The following is a 20,237-nucleotide window of genomic DNA, read 5'->3' on the forward strand; positions in this document are numbered from 1 at the left end:
CCCTGATCTGAGGTCCATGGTCAAGAGGTCTTTGCATGTTGGTGTTTCCTTGTGATTTGGCCAGATGTCACTAAGCCATTCCCACTGTATTTCATATTCAAACTGGCTTGTTTCTGGGAGGACACTGAGTTACTGAAACCATGGATGTCTAGAACCAGAGTTCTATGTGTTCCCAATATCTGTGTCCTGATTACCCTCCACTATAAACATAGTTCTAAACATGAGCTCATTTTCCTTTGGCAGGAGAGATAAAGAGATGTCCATGATGCCCTAACTTATAGACAGGTGGAAGAAATAGGTTCTAGTGTTCTGTTGCACATCTGGATAGCTTAGGTAATAGTACTGGATGATAGACTCCAAAACAACTGGAAACATACTCAGCATTTTCACTGGAAGTCCATGATAAATGTTGGAGGACATAAACTGCCTTGATTTGAGCATTACAAATATATACATGTATCAAAACATCCCATGATATACCAAAATATGTATAATATGTATTAAATTTAAAAATAAAAATATGAAATAAAATAGAAAAGGCCATTTAGTAATTTAAAAAAATATCTACATTGTGTGGTATATCTCTTTAGTACATAATACTTTACTTGTGAGCAAGCTTGAACATTGCATTAAAATATTATTTAAACCTGATTTTGTTGTAAGTAATTAAGTCCAAGATGCATATTGTGGTCTCATGTATATGATCTTCTGTTTTCATAGATAAATAATCAAATTCTTTAGAAAATTTCATTGGAGGATAGTCACTGTATATAGTGATGGCTTCATAAAGACATTTTTATTCAAAAGTACCATACTTTGATCTTTTTCCTTGCCCAGGCCCAAACTATTTTCTATCTATGTAGAGTGTACTAGAGGTGAAATTTACTACTAAAATATAACTGAAAGTGGGAGAAATTCTGCATTGCTGCACATATTTTCTCGTATCTGTACAGCACTCTAAGCTATTATTCTGATTAACACACAGGGAGAGATTAAGTAGTTTCTCTCAGGTCTAACACATAGCTATATAAATTCAGCTCTTCATATTTTAAAAAAGCATTTCAAAGCTTCCTAATACCTTTTCCTTTTTTTGGTTGTTGTTAACTCTTCCAGGTACAGGAAATAGATTTCTCTCCTCCTGGGAGAAACAGTCTCCCCAGAGGCCTGAAAAGGCCTCTGGTTTTATTAAAGATGCATGCTATAGAGCATATTTAAAGATCAGAAGTGCTTCTGTGATACCAAAGGGTCTGCTGAATGTCAACTAAATTTCTCACCAGGTACAGGGATGGGTGCATGAGATCAGACTCAGAATCCAAACCCGCTCACTGTGAACCAAATTTAAGCACTTGCTGTAGAGCCTGGAGAAACAGTCCCACTGTATGTTGCTATAAAAATGTTGTTTGGGGTATCAAAGATATCGTACGAACATCCTTTTCCAAAGCAGTATCTCCGTAGAATAAATGTCTATTCTCATCCTCAGCCCTCCCTTGCTGGCCATTCTGAAAGCCATCGGTGCTGTTTGTAGCTTTATATCATTTGAATTCTTATGTGTGCATTAATTACTTTTAATACAAAAATCCATTTATACTGTCTTAAAACTTAACAATGGACTTTCCATTTTGTAAATCATTGGAGTGAAGCATTATATAACAAGGAGCTGAAATTCAATGCTTCCCTTAGTAGCGTGGTTGTGGTTAGGTTGCTTTCTGTTTGTATATATTTTACATCACAGGTTCTAAAAGAACTATATTCTCCCTTAAAATCTACAGGGCGTAGGGGCTGCCTCCTATTCTGTTGTCTTTGTGAATAGACAGAGGACTTAGCGCTGTTCCTTGCAATAAATATTACTGTGCCCAAGTAGGCTAACAAGCTTTTGGTGCTTTACAAGATGCTGAAAACGTGCCTGATTGCATTTACTTTGATTCCAATTAAGAAGCACTTAAGTAGTTTCTACTGCATTAGATTACACTGAGTCTTTCTAAAGACGAGACTTCATTATTGGAGGCCACTTTAATTTAAAATTATCACAGAGTGAAAAACACTGTTCATTTTAATAAAATGAGCTTAAATCCCATGACATGATTTCACAACCGCATACTGTAGATTATGGTTTATTAAATAATAGTACAGGGGCCCTGGGAGAATCATTTAAAATACTGAGCGCCTCATTCACAGTTCATTTGAGACAGGGCAGGTCACATTGCTTTTTTAATACTAGACAGAAACCAGAAATGTTATTGGGGGAAATTTTATATAAATGAAAATAAGGAGATAAAGCCAAGGCCCAACAGTGAACATGCTGCCCTCTTCCCGGTTCTAAGCAGAGAGTTTTCCAGCTGATTGAAATGAAAACGAACTTCTGACTTAGCCGGCAACGATAGCCAAATGAACGGAAAATGCCACCAATTTCCCCAACTTCTTGAAATGCAACATTGCTCCTTTTAAAACAGAAAACTACTTTGACATAAAAATCTTACACATTCCCAATCAGGACAAAAATCAAGCCCCCCCTCCTTTGGTATGTCCAGCAGTGTCAGACATTTTTTTCAAAAGTTATTATTTCACAAGCCTCGGTTTGTTTTAATGTTTCAAACGAGAAAAATGATGATTAAAAGCAAATGTCCTAAAGTCAGTTATTTCGTACTAAGCAGAAACCACACAGCTCGCTTTCATTGGATGAAGCCCTGCAGACACATTTGGCTTGCCCATCACTGATACTTCAGGAATAAAAGCAACTTGTGGTTTGTGGTTAGTGATTAAGTACCAGCGAACTCGTGCGCGCTCTCGTATAGAAGAACCCACTGCCTGTTGAGCAGTTCACACTTTGTAGTAGCATCTTTATTATGCCTTCCAGAACTAATTGACCTAAAACCCAGGGACTCTACGATATATCTGTTGGATAATTAGAAGTCTGAGGACCAGCAAATAAAACCTGTTATTGACGTCCAGATCTGGAGTTAAACAAACACTTCACAGCTGCAATTTGCAAAACTTACTCCCTTTGAAACGGGCATCCTATCAAAGGTGTACGCTGCTGATCGGATTCCTGAGGGTGCGGTCAACGCCCTCTCCAAAGCAGAGTAAAACCTTAGAATAACGCAATGAGGCCAGGAGACTGAGGTAGGATGACTGAGTGTCCATCTAGGCTAAACCACATGCTGTGTTGGTGTCTTCAAAATAACTAATAAACAACTCTGTAACCTTGAAAACAACCTGCCCTTCCTCTCTCAGAGCCTAGGTGGGTCTCTTCTGGAGGTAATTGAAGCTTCCTAGCAAGGCTGCCTGACCTTGAGAGCAGGAACCGCGGGGTGGGGGCTTAGTGACCTATTTTAGTGATCAGTAACTATAGATATCAGACAATGCGCTTGCTGTCAATGATCATTGCTAAAATCTGTCTATACCACACTGGAACAATCAATGTTGTAAATGATTGCAATAATCAAGGAAATTGCCTAATTTATAAATCCTTGCATAGGGCATTTTAATGGATTCCTCCATTTTAATGCCGATGCCTTCAGAGCTCAATGAATTGTTGTCTAGGCTGTCATTACACAAAATGATAAAAACATTCCGTCTGGTAGGGAAACCACATCTCATGGATATTCAGACCCTCAAGCCGTGATCACTCATTAGTGACTTCCACCAAAGTTCCATGCTCCGGAGCTTCGTGAGGAGCAAAGGAGCAGACACGTGTTCATGTCTGTGCATTTATGTAAACCATTACAGTTTTGGAATCTGGAAAAAAAAAATAACTGACCTTGTAATGTATGAACTGTAACACAGTGGGAACATCCCCCAGCCCTGACAGCCCATATCATAACAGTTTATCTCTCCTTTTCGCCTAATGCTGGCCCAGTTTTTTTTAACCACCAAGTCTCGGAGTCTGTGGGCTCCACCGTCGTGCTAATCTCCCAAACTGTGAATCACACCGGCGTGGACGCTGCTGGCTGTGCGAAAGCAAACATACGCTGTCCCGATCCTCACTCGTGCACTAACAGGTGGATCTCCCGAGCCCACCTGGAAATCCAGGCTGCACACTTGGCCCCCTAAGCCCTCCGCGCATAGATTACTCGTCTTGGTTAATCCTTGGCCAATTGATTCCGGCCAATAGTGTACTGTCAGTGCCTTACTTACTGCTCAGTCTCACTAACCTGACATTTATGGTGCACTGATTGGCCTCTGTCAAGGCTGCCGCTTGTAAATTCACTTTGAAAAGCTTTGTGTTAACAGCCTTCAGCCAGGCTCCAGGAAGAGGACGAACAGGCAGCCGACAAGCTCGACCTCCTGCCCTTATTACAGTGAGTAAATCAGGGTTTGAGCCATTAGGCTGGAGCCTGGGGCCTACACAAAGAGGACTGACATGACAAAAGGTCAACCTCTGTCACACATGTGTAACAATTTGGATAATGGAATTCTGTAACTTATCTGAGTGAGGTGGTAAACGCTCACGGGGGGAAAAAAAGATGCCGGTCCCTGGCTTCACCGACTTTTATGCTGATACTTACACCAGAGTCTATGTTTCTTGTGTAAATACACAAGGAATGTCTGAACTCATGAAATCTTGGAGCATATATGGTTCTGAAACAGAAAGAAAGCAAAAGAGAGGCAGGCTCCGATTTTATATACAGCTGCCTTCAGAACATCTGTACACCACCAATGTCTCACAGCCATCCCTGCAGAAAAGAAGACCCCCCTACTGCTGCAGGAGCTAAACAAGGTGCAGGTTTTCCCACTCGATCGAACGAGTTTAACCCATAAAACTACACTACAGCTCTCTGTGAATCTAAGGTGAAACATAGCTTTCTCACAAACACTAAAAATTGCTGTAATTTGCACGGGGGAATGAGCCGGCACCCTCCGTCAGTCTCTGAGGACCACTGCTGGCCTGATGCATGACGGGGAAGAGATTGCATCTTCAGCGCAACCTCTAAGATTCCCACTTTGCTTCCTACATTCTGCTACTAGGGCACAGGAATAAAAAATAACAGTGACAGAAGAAGATAATGCCATTTTGAAGCAAGAAATACTTGCGATTCATTTTCTTCCCATGGACAAAATGCTCTCAATAAAAAAAAAAAAGTCAACTTCCAGATAATAAATAAAATGAGAAAAACAGTCCTGCACGCACAGAATACATCAACTTTATAAGGCATTTACTCCTGCCGCATACACCGTGTCAAGTTTATGCTTAGATGAAACCTCACCCATGCAAGGATTTCCAAATAGGTTTTTAAAGTTTTGTTTTTCAAGCTAAATCTTTTAGGGATTTGGAAAACCAAGGAGACTATGAGACCTAAGCCAAAAGGACTTAAAAGAGACCCTGTCAGAGCCAATGTGAAGCCTTACATCTTTGATTTTTAACACAATGCTGGAAACCATTCCAGAAGGCAGCAGATGGTTTTACAGTTTATGTAAAACTACAAACCTCTCTCACTCTATCAAACGGGCACCCCCTATAAACGACATCTTCAAATCAAATGAGGCAAAGGCAGGGATGCCCGCCAGCTGTTAGGGTGCCTGCCTGAAAACATAGCAAGGACATAGCAGTAGCTCACTTTTAATGAAGAAATGACTGGAGTTTTGTGAAAATGACTTATTTATAACTACATTGATAGCTGGAGTCGTATACTAAGTGACAAATGGCTGAAATATGATTTTTACTTCATTGTAACGTGACAGTCACAAAATTTATAGAACCTGTCTTTTCCCTGTCTTGTGAAAAGCCCAATATGAGCCAGAGTGTATAAAACAAAATATGGCATTTACAGTTACAATATTATCCCTAAACAATTTTAAGTGATTTTAACTTAATATAAAAGTATTGATTCAAATGATTTTTTCACACCCAAATATATATCTATGTGTGCATGTATATATATAATAGAATCATTAATAAAAAAATTACACAGCACAGTCAAAAAAATGAAATCAATCCATTTCCTTCTGGTACCAATTGCCTATGATGGTTTTGACATATAAACATTTAGCAGCATGAAATATATATTTAACACTGATTTCATTAATATATTTTGATGCAAGAATGGTAATGCTAAAAATTAGACCATTTACTTTAAGCAGAACTCTTATTATATCTAAAATATTATGGCACAAAGTCAAACCACAAAAAAATCCCATATTATGCTATCCTCCTTGATTTTTCTGAAGAAAAACAGCTAATCTTTAAACAGAGTGTGAATGAAAATGACACACTCAGGCTTATTCAAGCGAAAGGGAAGACAGGTTGTATAAAATTAAATTCCACTCTAGAACCTTGACTGTAATCCTAACAAGCCACTACGTTATCTCAATTAACAGGGGGGAAAATTACGGTGAAAATGGGTACAACTTTATTTTGTCATTGTTGTTAAAATTTCTTGTCAAGTTACACCATGAGTTGAAAGATGTAATTCTAGCTTATCTTAGATTGTGACTTTATTTCAAACTTTGGTATTTTATTCCAACAGAATATTAAGTATACACTGTGTGCATTCCTCAGGTCTAGTCATATTAAATTCTGATGTTAAGCAGAAAGAGGAAACCATATACAACTAGACTGATTTCTCTCAAGGGGAAAAAAAGAGCACATTAATAACCAAGATGATGTTTTCATAAATGTTGGAATCAAATGTGCCTTTTCACTTCCTCATCAGAGAACACATTAGGATAAAGTTATCTCACTCCCATCTATGAGACATAACTGTGGAGAGTCTGCTCTCTCTGAATGATTCTGCCCAATACATCTAAATAGAACTAAAGCCTGTGTCCACATCTTGTTAGAATAAATGCATGTAGCTGTAAGGCCACTTAGTGTTTTCTTTAATGGTTTTGTTTTCAATTATCTAAACTGGTCACTTTTTAAAACACATTAAAATTCTAATCCCAAAAGTAACTGGCCAAACAGAAAAAAAGTAATTTGGATTTTGTCCTTTAGATTTGGCTTTAACTTGCTAATCTCTTTCAACTGGAAAAAAATAATAACCTTAGATCACTGGATACGGGGAGAATTGAAGAAAAGACAAGCTCTCCTCATAAATACCTGAAGATTCAAATTACGCAGAACGGTAGCGTAAGATGGTGTCTAACTCCTTTAAGTTGCTGTATTCTGCATCGCTGGGATTATATACAATGAAAACGCTAACCTAAAACATGACGGCATGCTTACAAACAAATTCTCCATGGCACAATGTGCAGCAAACATTTAAAAGTTCTCCTACGAATAAAATGAAGCTTTTAATGAGTAATCTAAAGGAGTACCTACTTGTGAATCTGTTTGCTTCTCTCCTAACCCTTCCTGTGCACAACTGCTGAGACAGAGCCAATCACACAGTGAACTGTAAACTGAAACAAAAATCCACCATCCACTCAGAAAGAGGAGTAGGGGAAATTAGCCATCCATTTACTGTACTGAAATAAAGATAAGCTACCCTGGTGAGATCTATCAGGAACTGAGAATTGAACGCTAGGTATGAAGACATTTCTTCAAAAAATACTAAGAGAAAAAAGACTAAGAAGAAGAATGTTTATGGTTGATTTTTAAAATGAAGAGTCATGATTTACTTTCTTGAAATTCTGCTGTAGAATTTGTATCTTAGAAAATGTCTAAGATAATATTTACGTGAATAATTATTTTGTGAGTCATTAAAACCACTGTGAAGCCTTTCCTGTGAAGATCTGTGGTGTAGTCCAGTCATGGACACTACCGGAAATAAACAATGATTCGACTTTTTCAGGATAGAATGGAAACTTAAAGTCTAAAATTTAAAAGGCAATTCAATATTTATACTTGCCTATTATTAAAAATGACTTGATTCAAATGTCTCATTAATCATGATGCTTAAATTTTTAAATCATAATTTATTCATTTTTTTAATATTTTATTTTGGTAAGACAGGGTCTCAAAAGCCTCGTCTGTCTTCAAACTTCCTTTGTAGCTGAGGCTGACTTTGAATGCCTGATCCCTCTCCACCTCCCACAAAATGGCCTAATTTTATACAGTACTGAGGTTCAAACTCAGGAAATCACACACATGAGGCAAGCACTCTGACAACTTAGCTACATTCCCAGCCACTCATACTTCATATCTTAAAAGTAATTATACCAATGAAAGTCTAGGCCCTATTTTAAAAAGGGTCCTCTCACTACAAATAGTCACTGCCACTAAACCACCCCAGTCAGGAACAAATTTTTACCATCTCTCAAGAAACATTTTACATGGTTGAAATTTCAATATCCCTTCAGCCCCCCTAAATGAGCATCATCCTAATTATTATTAGAGAGGGATGATAAAATAGATTAATTATGTTCTGAACTAGGAGTGGGAGCCTATAGATCATTCAAGCACAAACCTAGTAGGTCAGTTAACACCAAGAACTTAACTTTATACATCTTCCTAATACACGCAACTCACATACCCCAAACAAGAGGCGAAACTCACTTTAAATCCATGGAAGTATCAAGAAAAGGAAACAGTCTTATTATTATGACAGAATTATTTCATCATGTACTAATCAAAAGTGTAACAAAGAAGTTTCATGGCTTTCCACGTTAATATGTATTGCTGAAGTCTGTCTGTGTAGTGGCTTCAGGCCAACAGCCCAATCACTCAAAGCCTTCTAGGAAAAAAAAATGAACTATGGGAATTTTTTTTCACATTTATGGCTTTGTTCTCCAAAGTCTAAAAATAGACAAGCCTCAGAGGGCGGGATCAGTTCGGTTTTACATTTTCAGATAGAACAAATCTGTATTGTACCACAAACCACCGCTTTGCGGGTTTCCCTGGGAAGCATCGGCAGACATTTAACAATGTGATATTAGAGTCTTTAATGACACCACTGCAGCATGAAGAGTGCATGGACAGACTTTCTAAACGTGAAACACCAGAGATTACAACTGAATTATTGAGAAAAAAAAAAAAAAAGAAGGAAAGCGACGCAGAAGGGTGTTAAAGCCAGGTGTTCTCATTGTGTTCTACTTGGCCATTCTGGTAGGCAATGGCTGGAACTTTTGCTTCCATGTAGTTTCATCCCAGACCACTGACTTCCTCCTGCCTGTTCTGGACATTAAATTTTTGAATGTTTACTGTTGGTTTTGGTTTTCTTAAGAAAAGCCTCATTTGGTGACATAAATATGTCCACCCCTGAACCCCCCTCGCTCAGGGACTCCATCCAGAAAGACAGAAATGTTCAACTGCTTTCCAACTGTTTAAGAGTGATCAGGACACTGGAAGCCCAGATCCAGGACTCTGTGGATAAGTACAGAGCGGACAGTCCTTGGGTTCCCCTGTCCTCACCTCCAGGGGACATCTTCCTTCATCAAGGAGACTTTGCAAACACAGGCCTCAGCTCTGACACCAGTAGTCACATGAGGCTTCTGGACAGTAACTGTTACAACACTCTCTCCAGTCCCTAACACAAAGCTGGTCAAAGGGATCTCAGTAGACATGGAAGTGGATTATTAAGTTTTATGTAGTGAGTTGGGACAGTTCACCACAAAAATGATCACATTGACAAGTCATTGAGCCACGTGTAACCAGAAAGCATGCTGTCGCTGAAATAGCCCGATACTGAAGTCCTAGAGTCCTCTTGTACAATAGGCCCTGGCAATTAAGACTCTGACTTCTTTACTTTTCCTTCCTTATTTTTTCGTTTGCTTGCTTTGAGACAGGGTTTCTCTGTGTAACAACCTCATCTATCCTGGAACTTGCTGTTGTAGACCAGGCTGGCTTTGAACTCACAGAGATCCACCTGCCTCTGCCTCTGGAGTGCTGGGATTAAAGGTGTGCGCCACCACCACCCAGCTAACTCTTTCTGATGACTCTTCCTTCATTAGTTGACCAGGCTGCAGATTTACAGCATCTACAATTATGGCCTCTAGTAGTTAGTCTTTCAAAACTGGTTTTCCATGAGCGGAGTAGCTAAAATCAGCCAAAGGATTATCTGATTATAATCCTCTATCTTTCAGGAGTGGACCTCAGTGATCAAGCAGGAAGCTCTGGTCAGAATTTTTCAGATATGGTGTTTTTAAATAATAGTCCAGATTACTTTATAACAAAATGCTGTTTTCTCATGTTTTGATTATCTACCTCATTGAAAGTTGTATAGTTTCACTTTGCCAGAAGGGAAACCAAATTTTTAAGTTTTGATTTACAATATAACTCATGAAGGGGTTTGGAGACTTTCAAAGTTCTAGAACATATTTTGGTCTCTCACAGTCAGCATTTTTATCCCCCCCCCCAAAAAAAAAGAGAAAAGAATGTTTTAGATGACCCAGAACTGGCCCCAAATTTGCTATGTAAATTAGGGTGGCCTTGAACTTCTGACTTTCTTACCCCCACCTCCCCTGTGCTAGGGTTACAGGTGTTCACCATCTTTCCAGTTAAGTAGCATCGAGGACCACGGGTTCCTTCTTATTAAGCAAGCAAGCACTTTTCCTTAACACTGCAAGCTTGTTTTCATCTGAGAAATTACCCCGACTGTCCCCTCTCTGCTTCTGTGGCTCCAGGCACAGAAATGAGCTGGAAACCTGGCTTTAAGGTCACCTAGCTCTAATTGTAACTCTACCTCCTCCTAGGCTGTTTTGTCTTTTCTTCAAGATTGACAGGCCTAGGGGCTAATCCTTCCCAGTTTGAACACAAGCAGGTTAAGGTGGCTCCTTTCTGTAAACCGCAGGCCCCTCACTGCCAGAACTTCAGAAGTCAGCCCTTCAAAGAAGAGGGGAACTCAGTCCCCTAAACGTCAGTAAGGGCTGAGGGTGGGGTTTGGGCTTCTGCCCAGGGCCCAGGCTTCAGGGCAAGGTGTTCAGCTAGGGCAGCTTACCTCCCAGAGGTGCTGCGTGTTCCTCACGGCGCCGGTCTGCACTTTCTCCGGGGGCAGGAGCACGCCCTGGAAGGGCCCAATCCAGGTGCCCTGCTGGATCCTCTGCGCAGCACAGATGCCATACGCCAGGCCGGGCACAGTGCTGGTGCACAGGCACACCTCCCGGGGCAGGTCCCGCAACCACTCAGGCAGCTCCGGCGGGGGTGCAGCGGCCGCAGCGCTGCTGGTGCCCACAAGCCGGCGGAGCGAGTGCAATGGCCCGTGCATGGGGCACTCCCCGTTGCGGTTGTCCGCACACATGTCGCAACCTGTGGGAGACACCAGGGAAGGAGAGAAAGGAGCGTGTTAACCCGGTCTCTTTTTTCGCGGGTGGGTGAGGGGGGTGGGAGACGATCTTCGGGCAAACTCCCTAACTGCAGAAGGCAAACCACCTGTTGAGGAGACACCAGAGAAGGGCGCCAAGGCCATAGGTTGTCAGAAAGGAACTCGCACCACACCCTGGGAACCTGCAACTCAAACAAGCCCGCTGGGATCAACTCAAGGCTTCAGTGTTGAGTTTGCATAGCCAGGTGTGCTTTCCAGGCTCCTAACGCTTGCACCTTTTGCTTCCGGTCCAAGTTGCCGGCATTTAAGCTTCTCTTCTCTAACCCTCACCGGGTCCTATGCCTTCGCCCTCCCCCAGCGTTTCAGGGTTTGCTTATCCTTGCATCCTCCAGAAGTCTGCTTCTTGTCCAACCGGTTATCTCAGATAGTCGCCTGAGTATTTGGTTCTGCTCTTGGGCTATCAAAGCGGGAGTGACAGGTACAAACGCTGGACTCCACAGCTCTAACTCTGTCGCCAGAGCGCAAGCCCCAGTCCCCGCCCTCTAGGAGCTGCGCTCCTAGTCTCTGTCCAGCGCCCACCCCAGGGACTCCAGTCTTCTAGGATAAGTGGGAACTAGGAGACAGTGGGGGTGTCGGTAGTGAGTGTACATGCAAGTTCTTCCCAGAGGCCAAACCAGATAAGAAATTTAAGGATCAAGGTAAAGAGTCTTTAATGATCGGGGTAATGATTCGATGAGCAGCCTAGAAGGTTGAGCCCAGGTTAAATAAGACTGTCTCATTTAGTGACGCTGTTGCGGAAGCTGTTCCTAACTTACTTCAGGGAAGACAGCTCGCACTCACGGGGATTCCTAACCTCCAGGCACGCCTCTCCAGAACACCCAATGTTGTTTGATTCGAACTGGGTGGAAAGGGCCAGGCGGACAGGAGAAGCTAGGCTTTCAGCGACTGTGCTGTCGGAATCGCAGAGCCTAAGGGTTATTAATGGGCCTGGCGGAGCCGCTGTGTCTACTCCCTGGTGCAGCTAGCCTGCTCAGAGGACTCCCGCCTGTGCAACTCTGCCTCCTGAGTTCAGCCTCCCTGGGGACCCGCAGATACTCCCGCAGCTGAGCCATGTGGCACTGCCCCTGGAACCTGGTGCTGCTGCACTGATGGAGATGGTAAGAACCAGTATCAGTGTACCTGAATTGCCCTTGGGGCTTCTTGGCACCTGCTCCCTGCCTCCATGGCAGCTAGCCTTCACAGATACTCCGAATATGCTGTCTGCGCTGAAACTGCAGAACCATCCCAGAAATTCGTGACAACGCAAATCAGTAAAGAATTTTCCACACGGAACCTTCCTCCACAACCCAGAATGGAGCAAGAACCCTTGTCATGCTGATTGCTTGATAAGAATGGTTGACTACATGAACATCCCATATCTCACTGGAGGTGGTTCCAGTCAACTGTGTCCTGCCACTGTAGGAGTGAGGAGATCTGCTGGTTGTGACTTCTTAGCAGCTATCCCCAAGCTTTCTATGAGAAGCAACATCCTGTTTCTGCAGGTATGCCTTCCTTAACACAAAGGTACCCACCCTTGGCAGCAACACAGGCTAATGTGAGAACTCTTCAAGACTTTGACCCTAAGGTCTAGATGAGAGGATACTGACACTCATTCACACGTCAACAATTCAGAAACAAATATTTCATTCAGCCTCTCATACTGGTACTTGTGAACAACAACAAACAAAATCAAGATAGTGTAGAAACAAAATGACAGTAACTGTTATCCCTGAAGGCCTTCTGTGTGTCTTGCGTTTGCCTTGCAGCAAACTGCTACTCTATGTACTCCAATTCCTATTTTGCAGAGGAAGCAAAAGACATTTCGGGGCGCATTGGAACAGGACCAAGAGCCAAGAAACTGGAAAGAGACAGTGCAAAGATTCCCATCTCAGTCTGCCTGAGCCCAGAAGGCTTCAAAAGCAGAGATTCAGGAAGACTAATGAAAGCCAGGAGAATTTTATACACCAACTCACAACTCAATCAATAGAACTGAAAGAGTTTACTGATGTAACCATTTGGGGGCCACGAGAAGAACTCCAGCATGACTGAGTTACGGAGTTATAGGGAAGGCTCTCTCTTGGACTTGAGGAAGCTAAGTATAACAATAGGGAAATACATAGCCACTATCCATAATTTTTAATGTGTCTGACATTGCAGATGCATTAAAATGACCTTTCACCACCTGAACAAAAAATAGTTTTTTAAAATGACAATAAAAAAAGGCAATGTGCCCATGAAAATAAATATAAATCACCTCAGGGAATGCTTAACTGATTATTCTTTTCTGGTTCATTCAAGTAAGTAAAGAGTGAGAAGGAAAAAAAAAACCACGTACTACGCACAACCTAAGAGCCCGTGCCAAAAATCCTATCAGCTTCCCAGTTCTATCTGTGCAGCGTCACATCACTACGTGGATAAAACAGATTAGAAGCAATTAACTGCAGCCACTGCCCCGCGGAAAAGAAGCGCACGTCAATAATATTTGGAGTGAATGACAGCTAATGCTTGTCTAACTCCCGCTTCCATGGTTGGGTCTTGTTTTTCTCTACAGCATACTTCCAAAGTAGCACTTTGTAGAGTTCTGAAGAACTGAGGCTCCCCCAAATCTAGAAGACTAAATCCTAAATTCACGGAAAGGTAGCCAAGCCCAGTCCATGCTAATTAGTTCACTTAATATGAGCCTTAATAAAAAATGTAAAAATATTCCTCCCAGAAGAGTTGACCAATTGCCGTCAAAATAAAGTTATGTAAAATCTCCAACATTTCTACCACACAAAATCCCTCGGACTGAAGATATTTGTTTCTAACCTGTCTCAGAGTCCCAGGGGAGCCTGGGGAAGTTTTGAACAAGAAACTTTTTACTCAGGATTGACAAATAGTCACAAGTTGGCAAACAGTGCTTTCTAGCCGGTGAGCCACAAACACCCACATAAAAAGGTTTGAAGGAGAAGCCAGCTAGATCCTCAGACTGCTCCCCACACCGCATTCCAGCCTTTAAAACCAGGGGTTTCGGCACAAGTTTACAGTTATTATTCACAAGATGATGTGAATGTCACTTTAGGGTACAGAATTATGGCGATCTAGGTCTCTCTTGAGCACATCTGCCCAGGGTCCATGAGGAAGGCTGTGGGCTACCAGCTTGCCAAAGCAGGCCTTCTGGGTGGAGAGAGATCCTTCACTCCCATTCCATCTCCTTCCTACACTGGGAATGCTTTCAAGTGCAGGCACTATTTTCACCCTATTTAAATGAACCCTATACTCGGAGCAAAGGAGCAAAACAGGCCACGCAAGGATTTCCTAACATTTCTCTTTTCATTCTGGGAAAGGTGAAACATAAAGCCCTTCAGGGTTTTTGCTGTCTGCTGAAGAACTGAAAAGCAAGTGTGGGTGTCGGTAGGACTCTGTCTACCGAGCTTTGCCTGGGATCGCCTCCTCTTTTGCTGTGCAAAGTCCCTCCTGCTCTCACAGCCTTCTGTTAAGGAAACCGCAGAGTAACTTGGGAGCCCGCTGAGCCGGTGTCGCTTTGGCTGTAAATCCTTCTGGGCAGCGGCAGTCGGGGTCGCAGACCTCGGTCCCGTAGGCCAAGCCCTGAGGGGCCGGGACGCATTGATCGGTCCCGGGAGTGCCACCTTCTGGCAACCGGAGTTCAAAGCCCCCAGGGGAAGACAAAGTGTGTTGAGGGTCCTAGGGCAGCCCGGGCATGCCGGCCAGGAGCCTCACTCTGAGTTACTCTCCAGGGCTCCATCACGTCCTGCCTTTCCGTGTGCAGGACCTGTGTGGACAAAGAGTGATGCTCTGCAGACTGGATGCCTTCGCCTCCGAAGGATTCGGTTTAAAGGTCTCCCTCAGCTTTTAGCCACGAAGACCTGCCTATGTATTCTGAGGACCCAGCCGCAATGGACACCCACCAGGCCCGTCTACCCAGAATAGGGAATCGCCTAGCCTCAACCATCTTCACCAACTCCAAAGCAAGTCTAGGCAGACCCGAAACATGGCAGCTACCAGGAAGAAGGACCTTTTGTGGTGGCCCAGCTCACAGGGATGCACTGGGGATTCTGGCCGCCAGCAACACGCGGAAAAGCAGGGCTTTCTCAGCCTAGCCTGCTGACTTGGCTCAGGGACCAATGAAAGAGACAAAGAGGGAGGAAAAGAGGGAGAGGGAGGGAAAAAATGTGGATTTTTATTTGTCTCCTGGTGACTGTATTAATAAATTAAATGAGAACGCCAGGGTGTGAGGGCGAGAGAATATTGCACAGAGATAAACCTGGACGCCCTCTGCCCCTGCGAGGCCGCCATATACAAGGCAGAGATGATGAATAGGGGCAGAGAGAGGAGATCGAAGCAGGTCTGGGCTGGCTCCACTCTCTCCTACAAAACTATAGGGCAATTAATTGTGGCTTGTCCCCTCATCCTTCATCTCCTGGTGGCACATATCGATGGAGATTACTGCTGATGGACCATTTTATCACCTTAAATAAACAGTCGCCACCTCGTCTAACCTCTATCTAATATATGGTTCTATGTTCAGTTTCAGGGCTCTGGATAAAGAATGATGTAAAATAGCTAAATCATGTGTGTTATGAGGTGGGGCTGGGAAGGCACACAACACGTGAGAAAAAAGAAAAATACAACAATATAAAAAGGCCTCACACCAACGCTGAAGTCCCTCCCCCAGGGGACCAGGTCTGAAATCTATAATAAATCGCTTGCTGGTCATTAACAGCCAGATTCTCTGGATGGGAGTGGAGCAGAGGGTGTGTCTCCTTGGCACTACAACCCTGCTAGCAGGTTCTCCAGAAGCGCCCCCAACAAAGAAGTGAGGGGAGATTCAGATAAAGTCGGAGCCCAGGACACTCCCCAGTTTCCCACGTCCCCCAGCACTAGCTCCCTGCAACCCCACCAAAGCCAATCCTTCGCTATTCCCAGTCCCTTCCCTCACACCTTTGAGAGTGTCACTGCCTGCAGGGACGTCTGCATCCCTGTTCCACACCCATGGTTTCCCAAACGGTTCCCTGCCTGGCAACGCTTTTCTAAATCAGAAGGGTCAGAGAGCACCCCTATACTGCTAAGGTGTAGATTGACCCAACTCTATGCCTAGACATCAGAACAGGTTCATTTCCAGCCGCCATCTCGGTATGAAGCCAGCTATCTTCACAAGATTAAGAAACGCTAACTTCATATCCTCGGGGCAAGCCCAGTAAATACATCCCACCATCCTCCAGGAGGACTGACTAGGTCTCAGGGAAAAAACGCATCAGCTACCCAGAACTTGAGAAGAGGCCACTGGGAAAGAGCCCCAGGGATAGGGCAACCTAGCAGCAAAGAAGGGCTCTGTGTGTTGCCTGACACAGCACTTGACTTTTAAGGGAAAGAGAGAGCAGCGGCAGAGCCCAGAGAGCTTGGGTGGACCGTGTACCTCAATCACTAGCAGGCAGTTCAATAATAGGAACCTACTGAAGGACCTCACTTGGGCTAATTTGCGTTCAGCATGTTTGAAAATCTGCTAGGAAAGAGCTACAAGCGTATTCGTTGTGGCCTCTGCAATCCACGCCAACCGAGTCTCGAGGTGTGGCTGAGCAATGGTGGCCTGCCTTACTAATCACCGCAGAAGGAAGGGGAGAAATGAGGAGGAGCTTTTTTGCCTAGTAAGAAACGAGAGAACTCACTTGATACGCTTTTAATGCAAAGTCACAACGTGATGCTTTGCTGAATGATCACTTCACGAAAAATTATAGAGAGAAATACTCGTGAGGAAATTAAAATTACTTCCTTCAGCCCCCCTTCTCCCCCCCCTCCTCCACACATCTCCTCTCCTCACCCCATGCAGAACAGAAATGAGGGGAAGCTTTTGTTTTCTGTCTTTCAAGGGACCAAAATGCCAACTCCACAAGCACCTGGGAAAGTTTTAAGTCTTTGCATTTGGGGTTTGTTTTGAAATGACTCGTTAGATTAAACCCAGTCACTGCTCGCCTTTAAAACACACCATACAATGCATGACTTTAAGAGTCCCAAGTTTACTTGCCCAGGACCAGAGGCCGTTTCCCATTACCCAGAGCTACGTTCCCTTTCTACTTTCCTCCCAACTGTACCTTTAATTAGCAAGCAGAGTGAAGTGTAACAATCTAACTTCCTCTGTCCTCTCTCCTGCATTTTGAACATTGAATCAAACCATTTGACTCAAAAGAGTATACCAGACGATTAACAAAATAGCAATAAATAAAACCACAGATCATTCTCTCTAACAGGGGGTGGGGGAAGCTATCTAGATCACAAACTGGTTCATACCCATATGTCAATTAGTAATCTGTCCTAATTCTTTCTCTGATTGGTAGATGTTTTCTCTAGTGAAAATACCTTAAGTCTCACTGCTACATTGTAAAAATCACACACAACACAACACAAAGCCCGAGTTAGTATTCTTTCCAACCCAGATTTCATACAGAGAAGTAACTGCAAGTTTGATAAGGTGTTCCCAATCTGCAATGATTATATTTTGCTTAGCAGTAAGAACTACTGCCAAGTTTTCTATTTCACACTTTAAAAAGAACGGGTTGTAAGACAACATCTGGAAGGAATTCACGAGGAAACACACATCTTTGAACTCGATTAAGACAATGCAATTTTATAAAATGGTCTGAAATCACAAAATACGCTAGTCTTTTTAAAAATGCACCCCAAAATTGGAATTTCAGCTCTTAAAGCAATATTTTACCCTTAGACACTATAAAGGAAATGGTAAACACAACTGCTTTTTTGGTTAGCAATTGCTATCTCCATGACACTAAGTATTTCAAGAAGAGTGATAAGCCTTGATTATGAGGCTAATGCCCATAGTTTTCTTTCTTTGTTGTTGTTGTTTACCAAAGCAACAGTTTAGAAAACTTTAAATTACTATTCTAATTGTATTGTTTCGTTTTGGTGAGAAATCAAGAACTATGGTGTGACAGGCATTCTGCAGGGAGCAACTTATTAAAATAGAAGTAAATATTTGGTATCTACTTTTCTTATACAGAAACCAAATGAAGAATGGATTGAAGAAAACCGATGGACGAACGCTACTCTCAATGTAACTCTCACCCAGTTGCGTTAAGTTTTTAGAAAGTGTAATTAACGCACATGTCAAAAACCCTAGGTGCTAACATATCATAATTTTTGAAATTACCGAGTAGAGATGCGCATCAAAACACATTCTTGATCCTTCACTGAGGATTTTGTTTCAAAATATCAGACTATAACTGTGCTTAGGAAGCATTTGGGATTATGAATACAAAAAGTTTGGGGAAGTTCAGATATGTAGCTAGTCATTTCACCGCTTACTTAAGGAAGAGGTATGTTCCTTTATGAAATTGCCATCACTGTTAACTTTAAAAAAAACCTGTTTTTGTTAAAAACGAATAAAGCAACATTGGTTGGAAACATCCGCAGAATCAAGGATTGCTGGGAAATGAGGGATCTGCAACGAACGACACTGTCCTGACAGTGGAAATTTTCATTTTGTGGGCTCCCCCTTTTTTCTTTAGCGCCTAAATAAATGGTAGCCCTACTTTTAATACCTACCTGTAGGAAGAAACTGACCTATTGTTACAAAAAAGAAAAAAGAAAAAAAGAAAAAGAAAGAAAAACAAGACCTCGATAATCACGGGGCCCGAAAATTAGCTGCCACCGTTAACTCCAAAGGTGGAATAAAGACCGAGAAGCAAACCTCAGTGCCCATGCTTCCTTGGAAACACCGGGAGTCCCTCCCTCGCTCCGATTAGGGTAGGCTGGGTCCACCTTTGCAATCTGGACCGCCAGCTGCCTGTACCCGCCTGGCCCTGAACATTGGGCTTCTGGAGGGCGGAGGGCCACTGGGGTGGCAAAACCTTGTGACTCTGAAGCGGGGGTCCGAAGAGAGCGGAGGGGTAGAAGCCCAAGGTGACTCCGGGCACCCGTCTCTTCTCAGACTCCAGAAAAGTTTTGCCACAGTGATGTGGGTAGCGCGGGTCAGCGCCCTGGACCAAGATTCCCTCACCCTTCACCCGTGTCATTCTCCTGGGACCCTACCGGCCTCCTCCACCATTGCCGGCTGTAGCCCTCGCCGGGGCAGAGCGGGCGAGCTAGGGCTGCGGCTACGTACGGTTGTTGGGGTCGCTGGTGTGCTGGTTGAGCGGGATGATTTCCATGCGCTGCTGGCCGTACAGGTAATAGTCCAGCTCCTCGGCGCTGCAGCGGAAACGCGGGACTCCACGGCCATCCCCCGCGCTGCTGCCGCCGCCACCGCACTTAGCCGGCCCGGGGCCCGTGGAGGCGCCCAAACACAGGTCCTTTGGGGGCAGCGGCTCCGCGGCCACAGCAGCTAGAGGCGCGAACACCGGCATCTGGGCCACCGGCAGGGCCGAGAGACCCGCCAGCGCGGCGGCGGCAGCGGCGGCGGCGGCGCAGGAGGAGGCAGAAGAGGCGGAGGTGGAGGAGGGAGCCGGGGTGGATGAGACGGACGAGAGCGAGGCGGGCCGTGGCCGCAGGCCGTCCGGAGGAGGCTCGGCGCGCTCGGGAGGCGGAGGAGGCGCTGGCGGCTGCAGGGGTTGGGGCGCGCCAAGGGGAAGCGTGGTTCCGCTGCCTTTGAGCGGGCCGCCGCCACCTCCGTGTGGGAAGAGTTGCTGCCAGTGCTGCAGGTAGGCTGGGTCCACTTTGAGGAAGGCCGAGCCACCGGGGTCCCCCGGCTTCAGCATGTCCGATGCTTCGAGCTGGGGGAGCAGAGGAGAGCAGGGAGGAGCGCAGAGTGAGCAAGACCCTGGCCTGGACTAGAGGGGCGTGCGGGAGGACCGCGGGGATCAGGGTGGAGCACTAGAGCCCCACTCGGCTCAGGCAGCACCGCTCGCGGCCGCGGCCCCCGCTTCCCAACTCCACCCGGGCGCAAAGTTTACTCGGAAGCCGCGGTGCGGCGCAGAGGTGGCTGTGTGCACCGCGCGCTGCCTCGCAGCCTGCGATCCCAGCTCCTACCCTGCTAAACTGGGACCCCAAGACTCGGCGCTTTCCGGCACAACTCTAGGCAGGACGTCGCCCCCGCCCTCAGCCAGCGCC

At 44.4% G+C, this 20,237-nt stretch overlaps 1 protein-coding gene across 1 annotated transcript in view; it reads right to left on the minus strand.

The window, feature by feature from the left end:
* Prdm6 (PR/SET domain 6) overlaps positions 1 to 20,237 on the minus strand; it is a 102,782-nt gene that overhangs the window by 82,138 nt on the left and 407 nt on the right. The window contains exons 2-3 of the mRNA XM_057789010.1: positions 19,294 to 19,900; positions 10,815 to 11,122 (exon numbers count right to left, since the gene is read on the minus strand). Of these exons, the coding sequence (XP_057644993.1) occupies positions 10,815 to 11,122; positions 19,294 to 19,885 (900 nt within the window). The 5' untranslated portion in view covers positions 19,886 to 19,900. The remainder of the gene's footprint in view (positions 1 to 10,814; positions 11,123 to 19,293; positions 19,901 to 20,237) is intronic.

This window comes from Chionomys nivalis, chromosome 14, assembly GCF_950005125.1.
Source record: "Chionomys nivalis chromosome 14, mChiNiv1.1, whole genome shotgun sequence".
Lineage (NCBI taxonomy): Eukaryota > Metazoa > Chordata > Mammalia > Rodentia > Cricetidae > Chionomys > Chionomys nivalis.